The 10,896-nt window shown below is 56.9% G+C and overlaps 2 protein-coding genes across 7 annotated transcripts in view; one reads left to right on the top strand and one right to left on the bottom strand.

The window, feature by feature from the left end:
* Positions 1-36: 36 nt before the first annotated feature.
* On the top strand, positions 37-2,202 carry RPL10A (ribosomal protein L10a; the record flags this gene model as incomplete). Its single annotated transcript, XM_018079718.1, has 4 exons — positions 37-131; positions 442-590; positions 1,479-1,651; positions 1,999-2,202. Coding segments are annotated over 4 exons (588 nt in total), but the record flags the coding sequence as incomplete, so codon positions are not given.
* A 2,166-nt stretch (positions 2,203-4,368) lies between these two features.
* Positions 4,369-10,896, bottom strand: part of SCUBE3 (signal peptide, CUB domain and EGF like domain containing 3) — a 40,204-nt gene continuing 33,676 nt past the window's right edge. For 4 of the 6 annotated variants that reach the window (XM_029962552.1, XM_029962553.1, XM_018079710.2 and 1 more), the window contains 12 exons: positions 9,927-10,376; positions 9,509-9,601; positions 9,308-9,424; positions 9,065-9,226; positions 8,593-8,796; positions 8,351-8,512; positions 7,905-8,072; positions 7,655-7,816; positions 7,206-7,403; positions 6,604-6,756; positions 6,335-6,414; positions 4,369-6,163 (listed from right to left, as the gene is read on the bottom strand). In XM_029962552.1, coding sequence (XP_029818412.1) covers positions 6,014-6,163; positions 6,335-6,414; positions 6,604-6,756; positions 7,206-7,403; positions 7,655-7,816; positions 7,905-8,072; positions 8,351-8,512; positions 8,593-8,796; positions 9,065-9,226; positions 9,308-9,424; positions 9,509-9,601; positions 9,927-10,376 — 2,099 coding nt within the window. In that variant the 3' untranslated portion in view covers positions 4,369-6,013. Of the gene's footprint in view, positions 6,164-6,334; positions 6,415-6,603; positions 6,757-7,201; positions 7,404-7,654; positions 7,817-7,904; positions 8,073-8,350; positions 8,513-8,592; positions 8,797-9,064; positions 9,227-9,307; positions 9,425-9,508; positions 9,602-9,926; positions 10,377-10,896 lie in introns of those variants that run through there. The other 2 variants (XM_008934326.3, XM_018079716.2) reach the window with 2 other exon arrangements.

Raw genomic sequence — 10,896 nt, 5'->3', positions numbered from 1 at the left:
GGCCTCGGCCTCCCCCCGCCCGGCCGGGCCTCACCCGCTGCCTCTCGCAGGTTCGTGGAGACCGTGGAGCTGCAGATCAGCCTCAAGAACTACGACCCCCAGAAGGACAAGCGGTTCTCCGGCACCGTCAGGTTCGCCATCCTCTCGCTCCCACCCAGCCTTCGGCGCTGCCCGGCCCTGCCCGGGGCCGCCGCGGGGCCGAACCGCTTGGGGAGTCCAGAGCGCCCCGGCCCAGCGGGAGCGGCTGGACGGACCCTCACCCTGGGTCTTAAAACATGAGGGGAGGTGTGGGAGCCCCCCGGGCTGTCCCCACCGGCCTGCTGTGATGGCAGGTGAGCGGCGGTGCAGGACGCCCCGTGCTGTGGTAAGGTGTCTCCGTGCTGGCTCCAGGGACACGGCAGCGGTGCTGGTAAGGCACTGACTCGGACCTTCCATCCCCAGGCTGAAGTCGACGCCACGGCCCAAGTTCTCGGTCTGTCTGTTGGGGGACCAGCAGCACTGTGATGAGGCCAAAGCGGTTGACATCCCGCACATGGACATAGAAGCTCTGAAGAAGCTCAACAAGAACAAGAAGCTGGTGAAGAAGTTGGGTGAGTGTGGGTCAGGCTCTGGGTACCTTAGCCAAATTGGGAGGGGTCTGAGTAAGCAGGAGGTTTTCTGTCATCTCAGATTTCCATGTCGTGGTTAGCTCCAGGGATAGAAAGCTGAGCAGAGTACCAAAATCTGCCCAGAAACTACCCAGAAAAGCCCCCAAGCTGTTGGCAGTGCAGGTCTGACAGGTCAGTGCGGCAGGAGCAGGGCTGGTTGTCCTGCAGAAGGAAGGAAGGGACATAGGAAAGCATGCCTGTCACAGAGTTTCACCCTTTGCTGTGTTCCTCGATTTTCTGGTCAAGGACTGGGAGTGCAGCAAAAGCAGATAAATGCTGGAGGCAAGAGTGGGATTTAGTCCTGCAGTTCTTACATGAACAGAATAAAATTTGTCTCTTTTCTCTCAGAGAGAAAATCCTTCCTTCCCTGAGAACTCTAGAATCACTTTGGTACGTTCCTGAGGCAGACAAGACCTTGACACTCAATCCATGATCAGCCACGGAACCATGTGCAGTTAGGAAGTGACATGGGATACTATGGCTGTTGGCTAAGCCTCTCGTAGATGGGTCATCCATCCTGGTGTGCACAGGCTGTGGCAGGAGGCTCCTGGCAGAGCTCAGAGTTCAGTGTCACCTGGGGATTAGCAAAGGACAGTTCCTTTAGGGAATGAGCTTTGTGCCGTTCGGAGTCTGTGTCAGGAGTGGGGCTGGGGTCTGGCTGCTGTGACAGTCATTCCTGATAGATTGTTGGTAAAACCAGCCCCTGTCCAGGTGGGACTGTGGGAATGTCTGTTGGGGGAAGTGGAGCTGTGCAGGCTTGGCTGAGCCGCTCTCTGGGAGCTCAGAGTGGGAGCAGAGTCTGTCCTCACCTCCCCAGTTCTCTCCTTGCAGCTAAGAAGTACGATGCCTTCCTGGCTTCCGAGTCCTTGATCAAGCAGATTCCTCGAATCCTGGGCCCAGGCCTGAACAAAGCCGGGAAATTCCCTTCTCTGCTCACCCACAACGAGAACCTGGTGGCTAAGGTTGATGAGGTCAAATCGACCATTAAATTCCAGATGAAGAAGGTAAAGCAGGGCTTTTCCTCTCCAAGGCAGTTCTGTGTCTCTGCTATATCTGGGATGGACTGTAGGTGGCCCTCGAGTGTTTCCTCCAGCAAAGGGAGACCTCTGCTGCCAGTCAGAAAGGAGGAATAATTTTTCTGTCATTGACAGATCTGGAAGCAAGTGTTAGAGGTGGCATCCAGGGGCTACAGGCACAGGGAGCCACAGGCCAGGTGCAGCAGGCACTGGAAAACCCCATGGGTGGGCTGGGGAAGCTGTGTCCAGCTGACAGACCATGGGACAGTCCAGCACATAGATGAGTTCAGGTCGGCACCTTTGCCCATGAAACCTGTTCTGGTGTATGTCCCCAGGTGCTCTGTCTGGCTGTGGCTGTCGGTCACGTGAAGATGACAGAGGATGAACTTGTCTACAACATCCACCTGGCCATCAACTTCCTGGTGTCCCTGCTGAAGAAGAACTGGCAGAACGTGCGAGCTCTGTACATCAAGAGCACCATGGGGAAGCCCCAGCGCCTCTACTGAGGGGGCAGCAATAAACTCTGTGGGCACCCACGACCATGTGTGGTTCTGTTACTCCAGAGCTTGGGGTGGGTTTGCCAACGAGCTGTGGTGAGCCAGGTCTTAGATGCTGCGTTGAGTTGATAGGGATGTGAATTCCAAGTGGTATATGGAGCTTTTCAGGGAAGGGGCCTCTGTGTTCAGAGCAGGGAGGGGGAACGGCTTCACTTGCCCCAGACTGATCAGAGCAGAGGTGTCCCGAGGCAGGTGGAGTTTCAGCAGTTGAACTATGGCCCCCAGATCCCCCTGTGCCCACGTGCAGTGCTCACCTGCAGCCATCCTGCTGCAGAGCCCACAGCCTTAATCTGAGGGGGGCACCAGCTTTTGAAGGTTTTTGATGCTCCAGCCTCGGGTGGGGGGATTCTGCCCAAGGTGCAGCCTGTGAGGACTTGATGGGCATCGTCCAGCTGCCCAGGGATGCCAGGGGATGGAGCTGCAGCCCAGCAAGGGGGTTGGGGCCAAGGGTACAGAGTGTGTTCCATCCTCTCTTCCCTCTGAGCCAACCTATGTCCAACTCCTTATTCTGGGCTAAAAATCAGATTTGTTGCATCTAATTAGTGTGCATAAATAAATACATTGTGCTGGGACTAGTGAGCTTAGGGAAGTCTGAACAGGGAAAAAAAGTACCCTGGGCCCTGGAAAAGCTTGTCAGCATCTGAGGAAACCAAACAATGAAAATAGCTCTGGATCCTGCTGTTAGAAACCTTTCAAATAAGCATCTGAGCCAGTTTTTTGAAAGATCAACATGACACCAAGAAATTCCATTTAATAATTAAAAAAAGACAATACAAAATGCAAACATTTCTTTTTACAAAGTTCAAATACATTTTTCTTTTAATCAAGTGCAAATAACTTCATGAACTACATCTTGCTCATCACTTTAATAATCATTTTTGCTGGAGATGGCAAGTCCTGGCCTGCTGCAAAAGCCAGATATAAATACTCCAACGTGGAAAAAAAACCAAACTCCCAAACCCCCTCATTTCTGTTCACTGTGTTGAAACATTCAGTTCATCCCCGAGGTGCCTGGTGTGGGTTTCAGCCTTTGAAACCCTTTCTGAGCTGGGGGTGGATGGGGGAGTGGGGCTGAGCCACACTGGAGGAGGTGGGTCCGGGGTCCTTGTGGACTTTTTTGGGGTTTTTAGAGCTATTTGGTGAAAGGTGGCGGAGGAGGTGCCATTACAGGAGGACATGTTGCCCACCTCATGCTTCCAGAACTGCTTTAGGGGAGCAGAGGTGGTGGTTGTGATAAGGGTGGGACAGCGAGCCCATGTCAGATCACCCAGAGTTAATGCTGGACTGCTCTTTGCTGGACTGCTGTGGACTGGGGCACCACAGTGGGGTTGGTTATTCCCAGGCTTGTATTTTTGCTGTTGTTTTTTTTTTCTTCTGAATATGAAGGACCCTCTCAAGGGTCACTGCCCTGCACGACTGTTCCAGAGCCACAAAGCCCCTCCAGATCCCTGCAGCAGCTTTTGTGCATCAAAGCAGCTGCTTTCAGACAGCAACCAAGTGGTAAACAGCGCGGCCCACAGATGTGGAGCTTCCAAACAGGCTGGGAGCCGGCAGCAGGAGGGGAAAATCCACAGCTGGGATGAATCAGGACAGACTTTTCCAACTGACACATCTTGGGGACAAACCTCAGCCCCTGTGCCAGTGCTCACCCCACTGGCAGCCCCTCACAGAGCCCGGGAGAGGCTCTTGGAGTGCTGGAGCAGTGTGGATCAAGGAGGGAAAACAGGGATGAGCAGCTGCCTCCTGGATTCAGGAAAGACAGACCCAGTGGGATGTGCAGAGCAATAAATAATTGGTTTGTTAAAAGCAGGGCTGGGCCCACGGGTCCAGGTGTGGGCAAAGGGATGGGGAGGGACAGGCGGGTACAAGGGTGGGAGGGGACCTACCTCTGGCAGAGCTGTAGGCAAGCTGACCATGTTTAGTTCTGACAACTCCAGGTTTTTGAGAGGATGAAGATGGGGATGAAGGCACAGGGAGGTGACAGCTGAGAGCTGGTGACAGGGCTGGAAAGGGAGGGAGGCTCGGGGAGGATGAGGAGGGATGACTGGTGGCAGCAGTCACCTGTCCCTGGGGGTCCTGTCTGCATGCTGGGGATCAAACCCACCAGTGGTGTCCACCCGGCCCTTGCCCCAAGCCAAGCCTGTCTGCAAAGCAGGGGGCAGGCAGGTGGCAGTAAAACAGCAGGTGGCAGGATGGGTCTTTCCTGGGATCTGCACCCCATTCCCTGGGGAGGGGCTTCCACAGCATCCCTGTGGGACGAGCACGTGCAGAAGGACGGAGCCAAAAGCACCTTGGAAGAGAAACTTGGAAGCACAAAGGCTGCCCAGAGGCAGGAGGGCGGCTCTGCCTCCAGGTCTCTCCGTACCTGGGGGAAAAATTTAGGGGCTGAGTGGAGGCGCAGCTCCCCTCTCCTCCCAGCGTGCCCCCCAGACCTGAACTTAGGATCTGCCACCCCATCTTCCATGGTCTTGGCTCATCCCTGAGCCCCTGCAGGAAAGCAGATCAGTTTGCAACAAGCAGATGATGGGCTGAGTTCTGATCCCCCTCGCAATGAGGCTTGGACAACACCCAAACTGTGGCAGATGAGCCTGAAAGGGCACGGCCGGCCCAGCTGCTCCACCCCCTGTGGACGGATCAAGATGCCTCAAACTCCCTGCAAAAACTCACCCCATTGTGCTGAGCAGGAGAGGCACCATCTCCCCCCAGAACAGGGGCCTTTACTGGGGACAAATGTGGCAGAAAAGGCCTGAAGATGCCATCGTGCCGGTCAGTGCAGCCCAGGGCCAGGCTTGCTCTAGGTGGGTGGTTTTTGTTTTCTTGCAAATGCACATTCTCATTTCTCAGGCAGGTATAAATATTGTCATTTCTAGTAGAAAAAAACAACAACTTCCCTCTAAATAATAAAGACTCAAATGATTGCACTTAATACATATGAGAAAGGTAGAAAGGAGTATATCCTAGTGCACAAACATCGACTCCTGCTCTTCTCAAAGCTTGCTTTTCCGAGTTACTCTTTGGCCGAGCTTGTAACAAAGTCTGGTTTCTTGGCACAAGTGTCTGGAGTTGGGGGAAAAAAAAAAATCGAACCCAGCTGAAAGTCCTTCTCCTTTGCTCCCTGTTTTCTCCTGTGCAGCCAGACATTGTTCTCTGGGAATGTGGCTTGGCTGCACTTCCCTCCGAGTGCCAGCCCGGCTCTCCAGCGGGATGGCCACGGAGCCACCACACTGCCATGCTGGTGGGCTTTGCCATCTCTCCTTTACGTTTCCTTTTTAATGAAGTTGGCTTTGTCAATGGTCTTTCCCCCGACCTCTGCAAAGCAGCACCGATGCCCACGGCCCAGCGCTGTGGTGAACACGGCTTCACCTCCTGCACTCCTCTGCGAAGGGCTCTGTGGGGCTGCAGCCGGCACCAGCCCCAAGGGCTGGAAGGACAGTGACCCCCTCAGTGTCCTGGGCTGCCGGTGGCACCAGGGAACATGGACAGACCTGGCGAAAAGGAAACCAAAGGCAGGACAGAGGACAGTGAAAGGACCAGTACTTCAGTTTCCTAAAACGAAGAAGCTGCTTTGAAAAAGGGGAGCGGCTTCGTCCCCAGCTGGATGAGGCCAGAGCATCCCCAAGGCTGGGAGCGCTGCTCTGCAGGGAGCGGCGGGGAAATCGTGGGGAGATGTCTGCGGGATGAGCGGTGGTGATCCTGCCAGAGCCGGGTGGAGGAAGGAAAAATCGGAAAGAAGGAAGGGAGAAGAGGGTTTCCTTGGCTGCGGGGCGGCCTGGGACGGCGGGGGCACGGGGGGCTATTTGTAAGGCCGAAGGAAGCTGGAGACTTTGGAGCGGAGGAGTTTGATGAAGGAGCGGGGCAGCATCTCCTTGTGCTTCTCAGTGTACTTGAAGTAGTTCTGGGGGTGTGCCAGCACATCGAAGAAAGCTTTGATGAGCTTCTTGTCCTGCAGGGAAACCGAGCCAGAGGGAGGTTCACCACCCTGCCTTGTGCTCCCCTGCAGTGGCTCCGAACTGAACCCCTGAGTGCAGGGAGAGCATGAGGCACTCCTGAAGGGAAGGATGTTCCTGCATCCCCTGCAGCCCTGGGCAGCATGGACATGGGGGCACACGCTCACCTTGAGGATCTCCTGGTGGTTTTCAGAGGCGTAGAGTCTGCCATCCCGCACAATGTCCTCCACCAGCTGCTCATAGTCCTCTGCAACACCCAGCCGAAAAACACAGTCAGGGCACACGCTGCCACTTGTGTCCAAGCATCTGGTCCCCATCCCTGAGTCCACTCCCCCCAAAACACACAGGAGATGTCAACTGGGGGTGACCTGGGTCCCAAGCCGGGCAGGGTGGCATCAGCCTGCCAGAATAGTGTCTTCCTGTGTCCTGTGCTCACCGTCATAGGTGACATAGGGGATCTGGAAGCCCCGGGCGCTGTTGGCTTCACTGGTTTTGAAGTTGATCCACAGTTTCCGTGAGCGGGCGGTGAAGGCAATGGGCCTCTCATAGGTCTGGCACGTCTCATAGGTGGTGATAGAGGATGGGGAGGCTGCAGGGAACGGCAAGGGGACACGGGATGCCGGTTGCCCATCAGCAGACCTACCCCCAGCCTTACTGGGCTAAAAGGCTCAGGGTGAAGGGCAGCACCAGGGATGGGGATTGTTCATGTTGGGCAAGGCTGAGCCCCCCTAACCCTCATGTTACATACCAGGGATGTTGTTATTTCTTCCTTGCTCTGGAAAACTCCGAACGGGGCTTTTTACCCACAAAATGTAATGCTGAGACTCAGATGTGCAGCCCAGCCCATCAACATCCCCCTGATCCAGCAAGACACCAGGCCAGTAGGGTGATGCTGATCTCCCCACTCAATTCCCAAAATTCTCCTCCTGCTGGCCGGGGATGTGGCTTTCTCCCTTTGCACAAGATAGCCGTGCCAAACCCCGAACTTTTCCTCCCTCAGCTCCTCCTGTGAGCACCGTGGCCTGCTCGGTTACCTACAGTTTTTCCGCATGACCAGGACGTCGCCACACTCGTCCTCAGAGGGGAGGAAGATCTCTGGCACCACGATGAGGATCTTGCGCTTGGGTGGCGGGTTGATGTTCCAGGTGCACTCGACATTGGCAGGGTAATTCCCCGGGTAGTTTGGCGACTCGATGTAGCCCGTGTACTCACCCAGCTCCCCTCCACACTGCCGGTCTGCAAGGTATGGGGAGAGCCAGTTCCACTGGGAATCAGTGCCATGGGCACTGGGGGTGGAGTGTTCCCCTGTGGGTGGTTTAGTGGGTGAGGGGGCGTGTTCCATTAGCACTGCTCCATGCATCCCCCCATGCCCGCCTGCATGCATAAAGCACTGAAATGACCCAAAACTCTATTTTACAGAATTTTAAAATACTTTTGAGGAAGAACCCCACACCTATCTGCCCCCCATCACACCCCTGCCCGCCTACTTTTGCACTGGGACACAGAGGTGGAGCCGTCGAAGTCGGTGGTGGTGTTGCCGGGACAGGCGATGCAGTAATTCTGCCGGAAATCGGGCTGGTAGGTGCCCACGGCACAGCGGATGCAGCGGTGGACACTTGTGTTGTAGTAGTGCCCTGGGGAGCACTGGACTGTGGGGTCAGAGAGCAAAGGGGGCTGTTTCAGCTGCCAGCACAACCCCACTGGCTGCCCCCTCCCCAGGGACCAGCTCTGACCTACCTTTGGTGTCGCAGTCCTGGAAGGAGAGGGCTCCCTCGTGGCGGGTGGTCAGCCCCCCACCACAAGGGAAGCAGAGCGCCCGTCCCACTTCAGGCTGGTAGGACCCACGGGGACACAGCTGGCAGGGCTTGAAGCCATCAGCTGAGTGCTGGCCAGGGGGACACTGACCTGTGGGCACAGGCATCGCTCAGTCCTGGCACCCCAAATACCCAGAGCTCTCCTGCCCCGTGTCCAAATCCTCTCCCCCAACAGCCTTGGCAGGACCAGTATATCCAAAACAAGTGCTGCCTTTCCCAGGGTCCCCTCAAAATGATAAACACCCAAAATAGCAACTTCTGTGGGCTCTGGCGATGCTTAGGGCTTTCCCCTCTTCTGGCTGACGGTTGAGATTGCAGCCCTGGATGTTCCCCAAGTGTGCCTCTGGTCCCACTCCATGCTCTCCTTACCTGTGCAGCTGGTGATGTTGGTGGCTCCTACGGGTCCGAATGTGTCTCCGCGGGGACACAGGTCACAGGAAAGCTGCCCCTCCTTCTCCTGGTAGGTGCCGGGGGGACAGGGCACGCACTGCTCCGTCTGCCCGTGGTAATAGGTTCCCTGCGAGCAGCTGACTGAGAGCCAGGGGGGACATCGGTGATGCTGTGGGGGCTGTCACTGCTGGGGCCCCCCCAGATACCCCCCCGCTCCTTACCACACTTGCCAGCCAGGCGCTGCTGGCCCGGCCCGCAGCTCTCCTGCCGCTCCGGGGCCACGCTCAGCTTCCGCGCCACCTCGTACTCCATCCCCGCGAAGCGGAGCAGGAACCGCTCCTGGTTGATGGATTTCTTCAGGGCTTTGATGGCTGACTTCAGTTTTTTTTCCACTCTCTGTCGCAGGCAGTGCAGGTTGCAGCTGGCTGGGGGAGTAGAAGGGAATAGGGGTGTGGGGGGAAACAAGCAGTAAGAAGTGAGGGATGGACAGAGAAACCCAAAAGGATTAAAATCATCCCCCCTATGCTCAGTTGCAAGCGCTGCCCAGTACATCCCAGTCCAGTGCAGGATGACAACTAGTTTGTCTCTCCTTGCTGCATAGGGATAGTATTGTGTCCCTGGTCCCACCACTGTCCCTGTGGTCCCACCACCCCTGCCTGCACCTGAGACAGACCAGGCCAGTGCTGTACCCACCTGTGATCTCCTCTGGCTTGATCTCCGCCTCGAACTCCAACGTGATGCGTGTCACCTCTTTGTTGGGGGAGTTGCGAGCCCGGCGGCCCTTCCCCTTCTTGGTTGAGTCGCACTTTAGGTTGACGAAGGTGACCTGGCAGTCAGAGCAAGGTGCCGAACCGCCTGCACGTGGGGGAACAGGTCAGGACCCCATCTCTGCTGGGAGGACGGGCACCCCCCCGGCTCCCTGCCATCACACCTCACCTTGTGCCCCAGCCTTCCCGGCCTCATCCTGCTTGCCCTTGGCCCGTGGGTGCAGGTAACACTTGGCATCTTTGATCTTGAAGGAGGCCTTCTGCTTGACTGGTGCAGTGACAGTCTCTAAAAGAAAAGGCAGGTGCTCAGCAACCTGGCACAGCCCAGCCTGGCTGGCGACGGCCATGGTCACCTCAGGAGCCCCCTTACCGAGGCACTGCTGGCTGCTGTTTGTGGATCTGTGCTGGCCACCCTGCCGCAGGACGGGGGTCCCACAGCTCACCGTGTAGCTGCTGTCGGACTCTGTGAAGGAGGAAGGGGAGTTGGTGGATGCCAGAGCAGCTGTCTGGTTCCCGTGATGCTCTGCCAGGGTGATGCAGGGAGGCACAGCTGTGCTGTGGAGGGATGATGCCCAGCACCCTGCCATGGGGATCCCGCACCAGGGCCCATCCCATGGGTCTACACCCAATGACAAGCCCTTCTGAGCAACAACCTTCCTCCCTCACCCAGCTACTTCTTGGGTGCTCTGTACCCCAGCTGTGCAGCCATTCTCCCTCTCCCAACTTTAGGCCATGCAGGAAAATGGGGATCCCTCTGCCCAAGCTGGCCGTGGCACTAGCACTGGTACCTGGCAGAAATCGTGCCTTGGAGGTGCAGGAGAGGGCACAGCTATCCTTCTTGCCTGTCTTGTTGCAGGTGAGGGTGGCCCGTGGTGGCACCGAACCTGGCAGGCATTTCACCAGCTCCATGGGACATGCGCCAGCTGGTGATGACAATCGGGGACACCTGTGGCTGGCACAGCCCAGGGACCCACGAGGGACCCCTGCACCCTCCCAGCTCATGGGGGGATTCACTGGGGAGGAGAGGGTTCTGGAGCATGGCATGGGGATGCCAGCCTGGCATCCCAAATCCTCCAACTCCTCCACCAGCCGTGGTGGCTCCTGGCCTGACATACCGACACAGTCCTTCTTGTTCCAGTGCAGCTTGCAGCCGGTGGGACAGGTACACTGATAGCTGCCAGGTGTGTTGATGCAGCCAAATTTGCAGCCACCCCGGTTGATGCTGCATTCATCAATGTCTGCAGGGAGGAAGGGAGAGGCAGGGGGTGAGGGTCAGTGGCTCTGACACTGGGGCAGGGGATCTGCACCACAGGGCACTTCCAGCCATGCCAGCTTTGTGGGGATGAGGGACACTCCGACTCCTGGTGTCCCCAAGGGCTGGGTGGTGATGGGTGCAGCCCATCCAGGCTGAGTTCAGCTCTGGCCCCCGCTGGGCTGAGGAGCTGCAGGGGAGACAGCAGACAGTGCTGACATGGAAGCACTTAGGAACTGAATTCAAACACAGCTGCTCAGCAGCTCTGGCCTCTCTTCTCAGCAGGGACCCTCTGCCCCAGCCTGAAACAGGGTGTTTATGATTCAGGTCTGGCATGAAGCATGGCCAGGGATGGAGCTGCCCCCCACAGCCCTTCCTGCTCAGCTACCCCTCACTGGGGGCACTGGTGGAAGTCATCAAATCCTCTGCTGCAGGGTCACCCTGAAAGCATCTGGGGGCTGTGCTGGCTCATGCTGGCTGCATATTTTGGGAATACGAGAAGGGTG

The sequence above is a fragment of the Manacus vitellinus genome, unplaced genomic scaffold (genome assembly GCF_001715985.3).
Source record: "Manacus vitellinus isolate BGI_N305 unplaced genomic scaffold, ASM171598v3 scaffold_47_pilon, whole genome shotgun sequence".
In the NCBI taxonomy this organism is placed as follows: domain Eukaryota; kingdom Metazoa; phylum Chordata; class Aves; order Passeriformes; family Pipridae; genus Manacus; species Manacus vitellinus.
The sequence above is the reverse complement of the archived record's forward strand: the minus strand, read 5'-3'. Positions and strand labels throughout refer to the sequence as shown.